General features: G+C 35.2%; 3 protein-coding genes across 4 annotated transcripts; 2 read left to right on the top strand and 1 right to left on the bottom strand.

The window, feature by feature from the left end:
- Nucleotides 1-8,182: 8,182 nt before the first annotated feature.
- LOC137953785 (nucleolar protein 16-like) lies at nucleotides 8,183-9,534 on the bottom strand. 2 transcript variants are annotated; one of them, XM_068801293.1, is made up of 4 exons: nucleotides 9,360-9,534; nucleotides 9,038-9,234; nucleotides 8,706-8,827; nucleotides 8,183-8,605 (listed from the first exon to the last, which is right to left on the bottom strand). In XM_068801293.1, the coding sequence occupies exons 1-4, from the start codon at nucleotides 9,485-9,487 to the stop codon at nucleotides 8,492-8,494; spliced, it is 561 nt and encodes a 186-aa protein (XP_068657394.1). In that variant the 5' UTR covers nucleotides 9,488-9,534; the 3' UTR covers nucleotides 8,183-8,491. The 2 variants fall into 2 exon arrangements, with proteins under 2 accessions (XP_068657394.1, XP_068657393.1); XM_068801292.1 differs by having other exon boundaries at nucleotides 8,720-8,827.
- Nucleotides 9,535-9,824: 290 nt separating this feature from the next.
- LOC137953613 (pentatricopeptide repeat-containing protein At5g39350-like) lies at nucleotides 9,825-13,394 on the top strand. The gene is made up of 2 exons (XM_068801054.1): nucleotides 9,825-12,227; nucleotides 13,299-13,394. Exon 1 carries the CDS (start codon nucleotides 9,825-9,827, stop codon nucleotides 12,195-12,197), a length of 2,373 nt encoding a protein of 790 aa, XP_068657155.1. The 3' UTR covers nucleotides 12,198-12,227; nucleotides 13,299-13,394.
- A 2-nt stretch (nucleotides 13,395-13,396) lies between these two features.
- LOC137953893 (uncharacterized) lies at nucleotides 13,397-16,601 on the top strand. Its single transcript, XM_068801440.1, has 4 exons — nucleotides 13,397-13,668; nucleotides 14,899-15,000; nucleotides 15,162-15,239; nucleotides 15,583-16,601. Exon 4 carries the CDS (start codon nucleotides 15,675-15,677, stop codon nucleotides 16,119-16,121), a length of 447 nt encoding a protein of 148 aa, XP_068657541.1. The 5' UTR covers nucleotides 13,397-13,668; nucleotides 14,899-15,000; nucleotides 15,162-15,239; nucleotides 15,583-15,674; the 3' UTR covers nucleotides 16,122-16,601.
- The last annotated feature ends 1,352 nt before the right edge of the window (nucleotides 16,602-17,953 follow it).

The raw sequence follows: 17,953 nt of genomic DNA, 5'->3' as shown, positions 1-17,953 counted from the left end.
GTTTAGTGGTTTACCGTTCCAATTTATGGGCAAAAAGATCAGAGTCTGGACGATAGCGATTGCCTTGAACAAAAGTATCCGTAGGATGACCCTGTGGGAGGCGTGTCCTTTACATGCCCCTTGATATTTAAACATTTTGTGGGCCCCTTGAATTAGAGACCACTTAGATCGTCTGATTACCTTTTTTAGTGACATGGATATGGACGGAAGACTTTGATTTTGATGTTCATTTCTTGTCAAACATAACAGAATAAAATATTTTATATTATTTTATTATATACTCTATGCTAATATATGGAACAAATTCATTTATATATCGTTTAATTTAATAAATGATAATCAATTTATCACGTAAAATTACTCGAATGCCTAAGTGGAGAAGATTTATTTTTTCATATTAATTTTATTTAATTAATAATGAAAAATTAGATGATCAAGTAAATTTGACACCCCCTAGATAGAAGAGATGAGCCACCATCCTCTACTCCCTCTTCCATAAAATCTAGGAGGTGAGAGGGGATCCTCCCTTCATTTTTGTCTTTTAAGGTATGTTTTCTGTTGGATAATATGGACAATTGGTTGGAAAGAGCTGGCCTTTATATTTTGAACGGTTATAGATCTGAACCATTAGATCAAAACGTTACATATTTGAACTGTTAGTTCGAGTTACAAGATTTGAACTATCGGATCGAGCAATTACAAATCTAAACAGTCAGATCATGCCGATCTAATGGTCATATAAAAAACCGTTAAATATCTGAACTTTCATATCAAATCGATTACAGATCTAATGGTTAGATTGGGCATCAATGATCTGAAACATCAGATCAATGTAGTTATAGATCTAGACAATCATATCAGCCATGAGATCAAAAGGTAGTTTTTATAGAAGGATTAGAAAGCTCTATAAATAGAGCTGCAAAAAGAAATTATGAGTTCTAAAAAGCATTCGAAAAGTAGAAAGTGTTCTTTGTGTTCCATAGAAATGTAGTGTTCTTGAAAGAAAAGGAAAAAAATATCCTACGTTCGATCTAGTTTTAACAGTCATAAAAGGTCTTGTAGAGTTCGTGATCCCGCTTAGCACTATGCATGTCTAAGAGGGTAAAAAGGTCCGTTATATATTGGGAAAAGATTGTCAACATCCTATATACTGTAGAAAATAATTTTTTTTCGAAGATAGTGAAATACATGCATTGGACATGATTGAACTATTATTTAATTAATTATTTAATTTATGTCTGATTACTAAAGCAGGTTGGTACGCATCAACACGTGACATTAATTTGGGTTCTATTAAAGTGTTTTATTAAGGTTCTATGAGTTATTATTATTTTCCAAAACCAGCCATACCATATTTTCGAGGAGATGCTGCAACATTTTAATTAATTGCATGAGTTTCTGAAGAGGACAAGAAGGAAAGTAGTGATTGACAAGTACTAATAGAAACTTTACTGAGCAGCATGTGAAGAACAGACTAATGTCATGGGAATGAACGTGGGTTAAAAAACAATGCAGTTTCTCGCTCTCAAAGGTTGTGGGATGTAACACTAGGAACATTATGTGTGTTTCCCTGTAACACAACAACAAGAGCAGGTAAGTAAAAGAGAAATGATCAATGGAGTACTAATGGTGGAAAGAGATGTACCAGGTAGTACTTGAGGATCAGACCAAGTTTCCCAGAATATGAAAGACAAAGAGAAGAACCTGAGAGAGGATAATTCAAAAAGAAAACCAAACTCATCCATCACATAGACGATCGCATCAGACAAGCTTCAACACAGGCGTTGCAGAGAGATGGCACACTAAACAAAGTTTTAAAGGTTTGGTGCAAAAACCTCAGTTTCATGGACTTGCCAGCATCAATCAATTGTCAAGAACTTCATTCCAAGACTACTAATCTTCATTACATCGAAAGCTCCACAGCCTTGACCACTACATCCTCAGGAAGAGAACTGAAGACTGTTCCAGCGATTAACTCACCTGAAATATGGACTCTACAAGGAAAAGTGCTTTGAGGAAGCAAAAGCCATTAAAGTTCAGAGGAGGGTCGTAGGAGCAGCAACTGAGCCTCAGTGAAGTTACCGTGGAGGAAATTTAGAAGCAATCTGGCAAATATTCTGCTTCGCAGAGGTTTTGTAACACCATTTTCAATATGACTTTGCTGGTCATCCCGAAGTTAAGATCACGTTCCCAGATCACCCTTTTTGTTATCACAAGTTCAATCCATTTCCTAGTAGTAGCCTTAAATTCACGTCCTAGGCAAAAGAAGAGTTGAAACTTCTCAATCTTCTCTCCTTTGTGGAGTCGTATAATCGTTCAAGAAAACCAACACATGTTTCTCTACTTAAAGTGAAAATATTGAAGAGTGTATATGAAAGATTCTTACATGACTCTCAAACATAAAAATCACACAAGGGGAAGAATCAATATGGTAGTAGTCTTATAATAATCTCATGGAAGGAAGTCTCACCTAGGAGTAATTTTAGTATTATTAGTCTTTTGTTTATGTTATAATGTTTAAATGTTCTAAGACTTATCTTTAGGAATTGTACTGTAAATGTAATTAAGAAATGGGCAGTTTAATTCAATTCTAATTCTTTATATTCTCTCTTTCATAGATAGAGACCCACTATACTTAGTTTACATCAATCAATAAATTGTGTTCTTTTCCTAAAACTCAACATAATATAAGAACAAGTTCTATGAGTTTAATCGGTAACCCACATAAACAATGTATTCCTTTTCTGATTTGTAATTTTTATTAGTTTAGTTTAGTTCTCTTTTCCCTTTAGTTTTCTTTTTTTCCAACACCCATTTTCCCTTGGAATTCATACCTCTATACCACATTTTTCATAATGCAAATTATTTATTGTTGAAAGATTTGTAAGTCTAGTTTCTATTGAAAAAAAAATTATATAATCTAAGAAAAAATACAAAGAGAAATTGGAATCAGAAGCAGAAAGATCAGGGAAAAAAAAAAAAAAAAGATTGGTGTGGTAGCGAAAAGCTTAGTTCTTCGAGACATATTGTACCATCAAGAACAAAAATTTATATAGAGATTAATATGTCAAAATAAATCTATATGAGTCTATTTTAACCCATAATTTTTTTTCTCAATTCCATATTTTTAAAAAGAGATATCCACATTGTAAGAATCAAAGGTCATATCGACAACTTATTGCATGTGAAAATCCAAATTTCAAGACAATTTTTCCTTTTTTTTAAGTTACTATTTTTATTTTGCCCAAGTTTAATATTTGTTTTCAAAATCTAGTACAAGTTTTTATCAACAAGTGTTCTTAGTCTTCTAAGTTGTTTTATCCATTTCCGTGTCAAGATTGGTCACTCTTATTAATTTATTGATTTGATGAATGCCTCCTTATTTAGAAGTATGAGTATAACATTGTGCGCTTCTTTCCATATGAAGTATGAATCTTGCTACTTTTTTACTTAAATTCTCGAGTTTAAGTAAAAGATTTATTATTTCTTCATTTTTTCATACTTCATACCAATGTCTATAAACCCACTACTTGCAAAGAAGAAGAATGTGCCAAAATCCAACATGAATGCATCCAATTGGTATTTTTCCTAAGCTACTCTTAGATTATGAGTTTCACTTTTTCTCTACCCTAAATTGTGGCTTTTTTTTTTTTTGCCTTTGAAATTGAGTTGAGTTTTTATTCAGACTTTTACATTTTTTTACTAGTATATTGAATTTTGTTGTTCGGGTAGGAGTGATTTTTATTTTCTCATATTTATTTTGTCCAACTGGGTCTTGATGTTCTTTTTATCCCCAACTTGAAGGAGGAAGTAGGAAAAAGGTACAAAAAAAATATTTTATGTCACATGTTGTGGCAAATTTTATATGTCTAAAATATCTATGAGGGAGAACAAGATGAGGAATTTTTCAGCTAAAAAAGTTTGAAGACCAATTTTCTTTTCTTTTCAAGATGAATTATAAAATCCATTTTGAGGGGGAGAGTTAAAAAGAAGATATAGAAGAGTCTTATATGACTCTCACACAAAGAAGTATAACAATAGAAGAATCAATATGAGTTTTATATGAGCCTCATAGAAGGAAGTCTCATATGAAATGGATTAGTTCAAGTAAACCTAGAGATGGGGGTTGAATAGGTTTAATATAGATTATGAATTTTAATTGCTTTTTTTGCACAAACACATCCATGACACCACGATTTTTATAGTGGTTCAGAACTACAATATTAGATTGATATTCCACTCTCAGGATTTCTTGCCTTGAAATTAAAACATCAACTATGTTTAGCCAAATGACGTCTACAACTTAAAACCACATAGGTTCTATTACAACACTTGCCTAAACAACTAGGGACTTATGGTCACTAGAAAAATAGCACCTTCCCAAACAACTAGGGACATCCAGTTAGCAAAACTTTAAGTGTAGCACTTAGAAAAGAAACTTACAGTTGGCCTCAAAAGACCAAGGAGTAAGAGTTACTTGCTTTACAAATAAGTTTACAATGCCTTTTAATAGGCTGATAAAAATATTACAACAAGATAAAGTTCCATAGGTATCCTATGTGAAACTACCAAACTAATTAGCTAACACTTTATTAAATAGTTTGAAATATAAGGTAATCTTTTAAACAATTTTGATAATACAAATAAAAGTGACTTAGAAGATGTGATCAAAACTCTTATCAACAATAAGGTTCTGATACTTAGTTTGCTTACAAAATCTCAAGTTGAAGACTTCAAATCTCCAAATTTCAAAATTGGGCACAAGAGGACCACTGAGTATGACAAGAATGCTCAAAAACATCATGGCTTTGATTGTTCAAGAAGTTAGATTATACTTGGGTATTTATAGGCTTAGATTTCAAATTGAGAAACTAGCAGTTACTAGTTTTTAGCTTATGTCAAAATGTTGATGAAAATATTTTGAAAAATATATTAAAATACTTAAAATAATCTAATCATGTTTCTTGTCATTTTGGTAAGCCACTTACACAATTTGAAGGTGTATAGCCGAAGATATTGCTTTCAGGATAGCTTGGAATTCCGTTTTTGGAGTTTGGGGTCGAGTCCTTTGCTTTGGTGTTTGCTCCAGTTACTCTTTTGTTTCCTACATGGCTCAACTCCTTTATGTGCTCAATTCCTACACACTTGATCTTCATACAGGGGTTGACTTCTTAAAATTGTCAAAACCTTATGTAACTTGGGTTCGACTCCTTGTTGCATGGAAGTGATGGTATGCGCTCGACTCCTTCACTATGGGGCCAACTCCTCCTTAGATATGAGTTGAATATTTGAAATCTCTAAGCTTTGACTTCACTTCTTTGTGCGAGTCCCTGTGATTGTGCTCATCCATATGTTTATGGGTCAATTAGTTCTTCTTAACTGTTACTTCTACCTACTTTTGAAAACAATATTGACCTATTTTTAAATGTGTTCAACTTTAGGATCATTTACTGGACTTCATGTGTGGGTTAAAGTCTGGTTCTTTTTAGCCATTGCTTCTAATAACTTCTCAAATTTGTTTTTCAATCGTTTCTAACTATGCTCAACTCCATTCACCATGTGCTCGACTCCAACAACTTGCGGATGAGTTAGAACTCTGAATTCTGAAATATTGTGGCCTTCTTCTTCTTCATGTGCTCAACTCCTTTCCTTGTGGAGTTGACTCCTTGTAACTAATATCACTCTTAAGAGTAAATACATCAAATGTCTATGTTTGATATCGTCAAAATCTAGGTAATGAAAAGTCTATAAGCTTCTTCTTCCTCGTCACCATGGAAGAATTTTAGTATCATTCGTCTTCTTTTTATGTTAAAATTATTTAATTATTCTAAAATTTAAATTTAGGAGTTGTACTTTGGATGTAACAAGCACATAAATAGTTTAATTCAACTCTAATTCTATACATTCTCTCTATTATAAATAGAAACTACATGTACTTAACTTACTTCAATCAAAGAACCATTTTCTTCTCCTGAAATTCATCAGAAAGTAAATTGAAGACCAAATCCTAGTGTAGCAGCATATTTCTAGAGTTTTTTTTTCCACTGGTTACACCATTGCTTAGATAGAACAAAGGTTCGTATTGTGTAGTTTACTGGAAGCAAAAAAAGGAAACAATGAAGTAGATCATCTCATTACTTGACGAATCTGTAAGTCGTTTTCACGGATGAGTTTCTTTCCTGTTTCACATTACCCAACTTCTAACATGAGAATAACAATGTCAAAATGGTTTAACATACGTGAGAAAGATCATTATTTTCTTAATTCATGTAAATAAATAATTGTTGAGCTCTTTTTAACAATGCTTGTAAAATGAAAAAGATAGAAGAAAGAATGTAATGGAGTGCTAATTTTCTATTACTTGCCAAAATACTTGAGTGACCTTTGGCTTTATTTGACATCCAAATTGAAGGGAGAACTCGACGAACAAAACTACAAAAACAAAAACAAAAAAATGGAAATATCTAATTCTAAATCCTTGAACCCCTCCTATTGTCAAACAAAAGAGCTAATATTTGGAGCCCATTACAAAAACCACATAAAACTTCCGAAGAGATGAAATCAAGGGCATTTCGCATGAAAGGATGATCCTAATTTCATCTAAAGTTGAAGTGTGGCATTGGAAACAGTGTGCTTGAAAGATCTGTTTTCATCTCATGCAAGAAATTATTTTTTACTTTTGTTGGACAAAAGCATCAAATCTCTTTCATATATGCAGAGAATTGAAGTTCTCTTTATCAGGAAGAGTTGAAGATGACTTCCTCAAAATGTTCTCCATGAAGTAAAAGAAAAAAATATTGTCAACAGGGATCACATAGCTCTCCACTCAGATTTTTTAATGCGCATCAATAGTTGAACAAGGTTCCCACTTTCATGTGTTCAGCATTAAAGCCTTATGGTGAGGGTGGACAACACAAATCTTTTGATTCTAACCTTTGGAAATCAAGATATTAGAAAAATATAAAATAATAGATTTATATGCTTAATTATTAATTAACATATCGTAGGTCTATAGAGATTGGTTTAACAACCAAGGCTGAAACTCATGTTTTATATGTAAGACTTTTGCCAAGTTTGATCTAAACTCCAAAATGTAGTTTATCATTGATGGATCACATATTCTAATAAAGCAAAAAAATAATTTTACTTTTTATTTCTCTTTGTCATGAATCTAGACAAGAATATTTCATTAAATTTCAAAGCACTTTGAATCAAAATATAGTATTACAAAGTACAAAAGAGTTAGGATTTGCTTAAGCAAAAAAAATGTAGAAACTTTGAAACACTGACATAGAGGTGAATGAGATCCATTCAAGAGACCATCAAAGTCTCCTATTTCAGAGGCTCTACATTTTTTCTGTTTTAGGAAATGTCATTCTATACTATAAATGCATGTAGGATTGTAAACTAACTCACAACATGTATTATGGCTCCTGAGTTTAAAGCATAAAAAACTAAAGCAATGGAGGTTTCAAAGACAAATCTAGAAACTCGAAAGGATGGAGAGAATACAAAAAATGAGAGGAAGAAAGACCAATTTCAAATAACCTTCAAATAAGAGATGGGGACATGGAAGATCTTGAGGAGATTTAAGTGTTAAAAGCTTGTTGACATTAATGTGCTCAAGACACAGTAAATATCTGTAAAAGGATCGAGGAAGTCTTTAGTATGTTACCAACTTGAGAGTTGAGTATAAAAAAAGAACAATTTATAGGAGTTTGATTAGTGTTATTAACCTTTCTTATATGATTAAAATTTAAAAGAAGCTAGACCCAGTACGAATCTATGTTTTCTCCTAACTTAAGAACCTTATTGCTTTTTCCAAAGACAGTCACCACTAGGGTTTTCTCTTCCCTTGCCAATATCTTGATTTTTTTCCTTTTGATTTAGAGGGGCTTTAGATTCCTAATTGGAGCAAAACTTATCCTCAAACCAAGATTAGAAGACAACTTTGATTTGCTTGACCATAAAGCCATTGGCTTGGATCACTATTATCCAGATTATCCTTATAAGCACACTAACCATAAGAGAAGGCCGTGCATTCTCTAACAAAATCATCATAAGTGTAACAAATAAGCTGCAACTTAAACAAGAAAAAAGAAGTTTAATGGACCTCACTCCAAAGTTCCCTATTGCTTTTTTTTTTAAAAAAAAAAAAACTTGAAAATGAAATGTAACAAGATTTCAAAGAATAGAATAAAAATAAGGACTAACCCTTTGTAAGCAAAAAGTAGATAATTGAATTAGAGTTTCTCTGTGTTCACAAGAAAAAAGGAAAAATATAAGGAAGCACAGCAAGACACCACCTTTCAACACTAACGTAGAGACTGTTTTCTGCTGGAAATTGCAGATTTGTTGATCAAGTCATGCACAAACATTACTTTTTATCATCTTTCCACCAAAGTAGGAAGACCATAACTGGTTTCATCACTCTTAACTCAAGAGAGCTTTGGGCTACATACCTCTTTATCTCAATTTCTAATGCTAAAGATCATGTTTTCAGGCGGAGAATGGGGTTGGATTTGATACAAAACCTTTGGCACAAATTTTTCAGAAATGCGACCGAATGTTGCATCGAGTTCAACTTTGTATCCCGAAACATCCTCTGCAAGGATCACAAACAATGTTAATGTCGGAGAAAACTGAAGTATTTTCAATCGAGACTGGTTCAAACAAAAAAAGAAAAAGAGAAAGCGAATTACAACCGCGTAGTCATCACCATATTTTTCTATCAGTCGAGCTACATAAACTCGTTGTATTGCAGTCAATGGTTGCATAGGTGCTTTTTTTCCATCTCTTCTTTTCTTCCCAAGCGCTGACTTTAAATCTACAATGGCAAGAATATCAAATCCCATATTAATGTAGAGTGAAGAAGAAGCCCCTAAAACCCTAAAACCCCAAATGTCAGAGCTACGACCAAGCTGGGGATTATAAGAGGTCCGAAACCCTAAAGCAACAAGACTAGGCTAGGAGAACCTTAGATATCTCAACGAGTATCCAGGAATACATAAAAAAAAAAAAAAGACAAAATGCGTACCGTCTTCTTCAAGGTCACTGCCACTATCAACGTCGTCGAGATTGATGGAATCAGGGGCAGGAGGAACTTGCAGAGAAACGCTTTCGATCTTTTGAGACGTTCGAGATAAGGCGCCCACCAAATTAGGGTTTGAAACTACGCCGAAAGAGCGGTAGTTGTCCAAAACGCTGGCAGTCTCGTCCCATTGTGTCCCTTCTCTAATAGTTAGGAAAGGAAACGAGCATAAGTACGGAAAAAAGAGAAGAAATAGAACCAGTTTTCGCAAGTCTCTGAAAACAAACGAGATGGAAACAAAAGGCACGTAAAAGGAGAGAGAGAGTACGGGGCTATGAGGGACCGCAGCTTGGGAGGAATGGTGAAAGAAGGCTTGAAGACATGGGGCTTCTTTCTGGGGAGTGCAATGCGGACCTTGGAACGGGACTTCTTCAGTCTTCTCCGCGATCCACCCATCGTCACCCTGTCGGTCTTCCACTTCCAACCTCGCTTACGGAAAAAGATTGAACTTTTGTAATTGTGGAGAAAATGAATCTTTTTATTACTTTCAAAATTTCACAAACAGAACACTGAGCCGGTTTCTTACAATAGTTACTCATCGCGCCCGCGTCGAGCCCGGTTTGGCACCCTCGTCTCGAGCCCTAAACCCTAAAACCACGCACCAGCGTGGGCCACGCCACCAAGTCGAACCCGCGTGGCCTCGTCTCCACTAGCGAGCTTCTCCACCTCCAGCGCTTCCGTCGAGGGAACTTCTGCTGGTTTCCCATCCTCTTGTCGTCCACTGCGCTTCGACATGCTACTTTCAAAAATTAGTACAAGCTACCAAAAATTGCTTTGTCATTTTGAGGGAGCAACATCAGTCGCTGAAGAACTTCCAAGTGTACATAAACTTGCTTCGTTTTTGGAAACATGTACGGATATTGAATTTCTGAGAAGGATTCATGCTCGCATTTTTACATTTGGCCTTGGAAGTAGCATATTTCTTGGTTCTAAATTGGTGAACTGTTATACTAGATTTGATGAACTAAGTAAATCAAAATGGGTTTTTAACAATATTATTAACAGAAATATCTCTTTATGGACTTCAATTATTGTTGGATACTTCAGAGCTGGCCATTTTACTGAAGTTCTGCATCTTTATTTAATAATAAAGCGGCGAGGAATCGGTATAGGCAGTTCATCGCTAAATTTCAGTCTGAAATGTTGTACGGAGCTTGGATTTGAGGAACTTGGAAGACAGATTCATGCAGATACTTTTAAGGTAAATCTAAATGATGACGGATTTGTTGGCTCTTCACTTATTGGATTCTACTCAAAAAGCAGACACATTGAGGATGCGAAAAGGGTGTTTGAAGAAATTCCAAAGAAGGATATTGTTGTTTATACAACATTCATAACTGGGTATGCACAGATGCCTTATTGTCATGCTTGTGAGGCCTTTCGAATTGCTTCATATATGCAAAAAGAAGGATTCATTCCTAACAGAGTTACTCTTGTGAGCTTGCTCCAGGCAGCCGGTCAGATGAAAGGACTTGTACAGGGTCGGTCAATCCATGCTTATGCCATTAGACGAGGAATGGGTCATCTTGATGAAGTTCTTGAGACCAGTCTCATAGGCATGTATATTAAAAGTGAAGATTTAATCTCCGCAGAGCTCATATTTGGACAAAGTAAAACGGAAAATCTTGCATCTTGGAATTCCATGATTTGTGGTTTGGTCCAATATGGACGAGCTTTTGAGGGTGTAAAACTGTTTGCTCTGTTGACAAGGGAGGGCATTAAACCAGACTCTATCAGCATAGCTAATGCACTTATTGGCTGTGCATATCTTAAGTGCCTCCACTGGGGCACGAGTATACACAGTTATGTTATTAGACAGGAGAATCTTCTGGATGTGATTGCTACTACTGCTTTAATTGATGTGTATATGAGATGTGACAGAAGAAAGATGGCAGAATATTTATTTGATAGGATAACAAGAAGAGATGTTATTTTGTATAATGTTATTGTTGCCGGGTTTCTCAGCTCAGGTTTACCTGATAAGGCCTTTGAAATGTCTTGTGTAATGCTAGAAGAGGGCATTAAACCTAACACTGCAACTATTCTGAATATTCTTGGTGCATGTGGTGATTTGGGTGATTCAAGAAACGGCAGAACAGTTCATGCATACATAATCAGGTGTGGGTTTGACTTAGATGTGGAAGTTTCCAATCAAATTCTACACATGTACACAAAATTTGGGCGTCTTGACTTAGCTAGACAGGTTTTCAATAGGATAAATTGGAAAGACTTGGTGTCTTGGACCTCAATGATAATGGGTTATGTAAACCATGGGCATGCAGATGAAGCCATAACCTTATTTTTTCTAATGCAGGAAGCAAGAGTTGGTCTTGATTCTGTCACAATTTTAGGTTTGCTACAGGCCTTTTCTCATCTTGGATGCTTAAAACAAACCAAGGAAGTTCATGGTTATGTCCAGCGCAATCACCTGGAAGGAGAAACTTCTATCATTAATTCTATGATGATAACTTACTCAAAGTGTGGAAGATTAGATGTTTCAAAATTGTTGTTTGATAGCTTGGGGAGCAAGTGTCTCACTTCCTGGAACACCATCATTGCTGCATATGGCATGCATGGTGAGTGCATAGGAGCCCTTCAACATTTTCGTGAGATGCAATTGCAAAATATCAAGCCCGATGAGCAAACGTTTTCTTCAGTGCTCTCCGTTTGTAGCCATACAGGACTAGTTGAATTGGGTTTGCTCATCTTCCAGTCTATGAAGGCTGAGCATCAAATTACACCAAGAGAAGAACACTATTCATGCATAATTGATTTGTTTGGCAGAGCAGGTCGTCTGGAGGAAGCTCATGATCTGGTGAAATGCTCTCCATTTGGACAAAGTATCAGCGCCTTAAGTGCATTGGTGGCTGCATGTAGAGTTCACAGAAACACTGAGTTGGGAGAGGTTATAGGTAGGAAATTGCTGCAGTTAGAGCCCCTAAACTCTGGTGCTTATGCCTTGGTGGCAAGTATATATGTTGACGCAGGTAAATGGAGTGAAGTAGAAAACATTTGGAAGATGGCTAAAGAGAGGGGTTTGAGGAAGATCCCTGGGTGTAGTATGCTACAATCAAATAAGCCAGTTTGTGGTATGTTATTCTTCTGAAACCAAAGAAATGCAAAAGATACAGTTGAGGTTAGTTTCCCATTGTACAGCTTCTTTATTTGAGATACCCACAATATTGATGATCTTTGCAAGTGCAGTCTATTCAGGTCTCTTATGACAAATTTATCTACTTCTGATCTTAGATACCAATTTTGCAAAAGAATGGCTGCCCCACAAACATGAATGTTCTTTCCTAATGTGTTTTAAAAAACAGTTCTTTTGAAACTGCAACTGCAGCTACTTGCTTTGGGATGTATTTCATGAAATAAATGATGCATAAAAAGGCACATTTCTTTCCGCCTTTCTGGAAAACACAAGAAAGGTTATAGTTGAGAGTAATTGATCATGTTTACATTTTCAGTTTATTGACCCTTTCATTGAACGATGGTGAAAGGATGGCAGAGCATTTTTCTAGTTATATTTTTTTTAGAAGAACTTTTCTAGTTATCTTTTGTTTTTTTAAATCACTTAAGTAAGAAAGGGTGTGCTGAAGATCAGAATGATTTCAATTTTTTTTTAAATCACTTAAACCATAAGAAAGTAGTTCTGTGAGCTCTGGGGGTACCAAGTAGTGAATTTATTTAAATTAGATGTGAAGTTGCAAGAAAAAGTGTAAAATTGCCGAAAGTAAAATTTTAGTTTTGGAGTCAAGATGTATTGGCTACTAATAGGCCTATGCTGACTAATCTGAGTAACCGAAAATGTGTATGAGTGTAAAATTTATTTTCTTAGGGCTAGCTGTGAACTGCAGCTATGCAGGGCTCTAATGGTTGTGACAGTTTCCATGCCTAAAAATGTGAATCAGGAATTTGAGTAGAAAATGAAGGAACATAACATTCTTAGTTTTTGGGATGGCAGAGCATTTTTCTAGTTATATTTTTTTTAGAAGAACTTTTCTAGATATCTTTTGTTTTTTTAAATCACTTAAGTAAGAAAGGGTCTGCAGAAGATCAGAATGATTTCAAATTTTTTTATCTTTGCTCTTTTCTCTCTTGATGTTGGGTTAATTATACATCCCTGTTTTTTATAATGCATCATTGTACTGTTTCATAAAAAAAGCTAAGTTGACTTGATTTAGTTATTCTGTTTGGTTCTTGGCAGCATGTTATGTCCGAGCCCTTTGAGCATCACCTTTCATGCCTGCAGTCACTGGTAGGGGATTCGATAATGATGTGGATGCAATCAATAACAGACAACAGAGAGATCAAGCATTTCCGAGATCTGCTAACTCGGTGGCAGATGTGTTTGCCAAGTCAGGAGTTTCCTTACAATCTCTTGTTGTTAGGGAATTGCTCCTTGTCCTTCTGTAATTCTTTGTTTTTTTGTTAATATATACATCCTTTAAAAAAAAAAAAAAACAGAGAGGTCAAGCAGATGCCTTGATGAGGGTATCCACTAATGAGAAGAAAAGAGAATTCATGAAAAAGAAACAACTTCAAAGGAGGGCAATCTGGCTAAGATCAAAGTTGTGGTATGTTTTCTTTCAGTTAATATCGATTTGCTTGTACGAGTTTCATTTTCCGAGCGGCTCTTACAGATTTACACTTTATGACATGGTATCATCCTGGTGTTTGGAGACTATGTTCTATAATTTGCAGCCTTATTTTCCTCCTTTCCCCTTTTTTATTCCTTCCTACTGTTAAATGGTGTTTTGACTTATCTAAGTTCTGTTTTATCAATATTTTATGCATTGCTACTACTGGGATTGTCTTGAACTATGGTCAAGCTTGTGATATTTGGTGGTGTTTGGGTATGATGCAAATGTTTATTTCAAAATTGAAAAGGTTTTACTATTATGATATGTATAATTGTCTTTTTATTAAAATATTTTATTACCCCTTTTAAAAACAAAATTGGATTAAGAGCAGTGTATATGGTGCTCCATTTGCCTGTGCCAATAGGCATGCAGTGAAACATGCAAAAGAAGGTAAAAAGAAAATTTGAGTTGCCAAAAACTTGTTGACCACAAATTTCTACAATTGCAGACTTTCTAGTTATTCCTTTTTGTTTCTTCATATCAGGTTTCTGAAAAACATGAGAAAATAGAATGAAATTTGCAATTTTCTAGTGAAATTATTTTTATCTACATGTCCAGCTGTCTTTTAATTATTAAGTCCAGTATTTATTTACAGCATTGATCTAGTCCTTTTTTTTAATCAATAACTTTCATTAGATGATGTTGCATCCACATTGTATTATGGGTGGTTGGAATTGTTCTCTCTACATGCACATGAGGATAAACTTAGGCCTGATTGTGGAATATCTCACTTGAAGATGTTTCTTGGCTTCTGTATTTCAACAATATCACCAAATAAGTCAGCATCCTGGTCTTTCTTTCTGCATAACCAGCAAGTACTTTTACAATTGTTGTGGTCAGGTCCATTTTCTTGTTTGTGACTGCTGCTGAGTGAAGAAACAACAGATCACATGGATGACATTTTGCTCCCAAAGTCTGCAGTTCTCTTCCAATTTGCTGTGAGAAATCACTTTTCAATGTGTCAATTGGAACCTCTCAAAGATCTCCAATCTACTCTTTATCTTTTTCAAAATTATCATTTTTTTAATTTATCTTTACATTTTTATTTTAGGTAATTTAAGTCATTATTTCAATTTTTTGGTAAGGTAGATCTGACTTAGTGATCTTGTGATTTTTCTTGTTTTTTTGTATTGTTTGTTTAACTTTTTTTTATATGCATTGCAGGTGCATAAGAGGCCCTTGAACAAGAAGGAATTGTCACGAAAAGAGGATGATATTGTAACTGTCCATGACAACGCCTTAACAGTTCACGAACCCAAGCTTAAGGTGCGATTGTTTCTTTCCATGTATTTAATGCCATACATCTTGCCTTTTAAGTAAGGCAATAGTTTTGTGGATGCTAGGTTAGGTAAGAATAACATTAATGTTTTCCTCTTCTTATATATCGTCTGTACTTGGGTGCTAATTACAAATATTAATGTGAAAAGGTGGATTTGATTGCGTACGTTGAGAAGCATGAATTTTGTTTTGATGCTGTTCCTGATGAGCATGTTACAAATGATGAGGTAAATGACTTATTGTTTATGTCATGAATTTTTATTTTAGTGCTATTTTATTTATAAATAGATGGATGTGTATATATTGAGGATCCTTAATACATTTTTTATGTGGTTGGGAAAATGAAAATTAGAACTGGATGAGCAACCCAAAAACTCTTGGCTTGCGACTTGAATTTGTAACTTTGATGAGTTTTGTAAATTTTGATTTGGCACGTGCACACATACACATCATAATCAAAATTCGCAGAACTTGTGTTGGATAGTTATGATACACACCGTAATCAAAATTTGCGGAACTTGAGTTTTTGTTTTTGTGTCTAATTCCTTTTCTTTAATGATCATTCATCAGGAAACTGTGCATGAGGGAAACGGTGCATTGTTGGATTGCAGGAGTTTGAAGTTTCAGATGTACAAATAGTTAAGGAATTATTGAAAAGGGAAATGCAGCAAGAAGTACAGGTTCTACTGGCACTAATGAGGAGTCGTCCAGATCTCATCCTATTCTTCAGCTTGCAATTAAGAATCACCATGAAGTCACTGAATCCAGACTCCATAATGATGGAAATGAATCCAAGCCTGCGAAGGTCATTGGAAAAAATTCTTTTATTGACCTTGCTGGTAGTGAACGTGGTGCAGACATGGATGGTAGCATTTGACAAAAGTGAAACGTTCTCCAACACTGGCGTTTCTGAGAGAAGGTTTGGTGCAAAAACTACAATTTTATTGGCATTCCAGCAACAATCAATTGTCAAGCGTTTCATTCGAAGATTATTAATCTTCATTGCATCAAGATGGCTGCAGGCTTCGGCTTTAAAATCCTCAAGAAGAGGAGAATCGCAGACCATTGCACCGATCAACTCGCCTGAAATCTTCATGTCACGAAGATAAAGCCTTTTGAGGGAGCAAAAACCATATAAGTTTACAGGAGGTATGAAGGAGCAACATGTGAGCTTCAGTGAGGTTACTGAGGAGGAAGTATAGAAGCAATTTGGCAAATACTGGTGTTCAAATGGCCTAACAAGCGCATTTTGGTTATAGCTCAGCGGTTCACCCCTGAAGTTAAGATCAAGTTCTTGAACCTCTTTTGCTATGACAAGTTCAATCCATATAATCAATACTTGGGCAGAAGCAGAGCCGAAACTTCTCAATCATCTTTCCACTGGTTTTGCCATTCCTCAGATAGAACTGAGGTTTGTACTGTGGTCTTCATTGGAAGCAAAGAAAGGATATGGTCAAGGAGGCCCTTTGGTAAATTCATGAATCTGTCGGTGCTTTCAAGCTTGGTTATCTTTACATGTTCTTCCATGGAGTTTTTGTTTACTTCAGCAAACTTCCAACCTGGGAACAACTCTGTCAAAATGGTTCAATATACATGAGCAAAATCCTTATTTTCTTAATTAATTTAAATCAATCACTGTTGATACTTAACATATCATGGGTCTGTGGGGATTGACTCACATTTTATATGTAGGGCCTCTAAAACGATCCATTCACATAGAGGTTAGCTCAGATGGCCAATTACAGTCTCTTGTTTTAGAAGGTTTAGATTTTTATATGTTCTTAGTCACTATCATAAATTATTTACTATAGTAATGAGTGTTAGCTCAACCGTGAATTAATAAAAATTTAGAAACTTATATAATAGTCCCAAGTCTGAGGACTGAATGATAATTTTGTTAAAAAACAAGAAACCTGAAAAAAAAAAAGATACTTTAATAATAAATTGGATATAATTGTACTGTTGTAAATATAATAAAAATAGCATTCTTGTAGATAAATTTTTCTTAAGAAGAATAATGAGTGCGACGAAGGTTGGCTGGACTTGAGTCCAATCTCCTTTCCCTATATATGGAAAAAATAATTTTGTACTCAGTCCAAAACAAGAGTAGGTACACTCAATTTCCTCACTCAAAATCTACCTATTTATCTATCTATTTAGTTTTTACACAAACACACACACACATTTGGGATGTAATGACAATGATCCTAGTTTAAAACAAATAACATAGATATAATAATAATCTCTTCCATCACAGTGTCCCAAGGATAAGTACAAAATTGGACACAGACTCTCAAAAGGTAAAAATAGATGATAAAACATAAGTCGAAACCAACCTCAAAGGATTTCGAACAATAATAGTGATAATAATTACTAAAGTGGGTAAATGTCTATCATTCAGAAGACAACTATAAAAACCCCAAGGGTACCAGTAAAAAATGATCTCTTAGAGCTTTGCCTTCCTATTTTTTCTACCCTCAAAGGAGGGGCCTTCGCTTCCTCTCCATTGTACAAAAGTACCACACAATGGAGAGGAGGGGGCTCTTCCCCAGCCAATAGAAAAAAACGGACAAAATGGCAGGAGCTATACCCCCTCCCCCAACTATATGACTATAACAAGGGTATGGCGACCCTCCTTTACTATTGAAGTGAAAAGGAGGGGTGATAGCCTCCCACCCTCCTCCCCCTTTTTGCTCCTACGAAGAAGATATTGGAACAAATAAGAGATACTTTTGTAACTTGAATTTCCTAATCGTCCTTCTCAAACAGAAGAAAGTGGGTAGGTAGGAAGACTTTGAGCAATTTGTCTTCCTTCTCTCCAATGACCCACGTTCCCTTTCATCTCCTTCGACTACTTGCTTGCCCCCTCGATCGGACTGCAATTGAACTTCTCCATCAATAACATATCCACCACTAGGCACCTCTCTCCAACCATTTGAGA

This window comes from Aristolochia californica, unplaced genomic scaffold (genome assembly GCF_029961685.1).
Source record: "Aristolochia californica isolate CCGP_79_NKW_82.1479 unplaced genomic scaffold, dmAriCali1.0.hap1 SCAF_16, whole genome shotgun sequence".
Lineage (NCBI taxonomy): Eukaryota > Viridiplantae > Streptophyta > Magnoliopsida > Piperales > Aristolochiaceae > Aristolochia > Aristolochia californica.
Note: the sequence above shows the minus strand (reverse complement) of the source record. Positions and strands in the feature narration are given on the sequence as shown.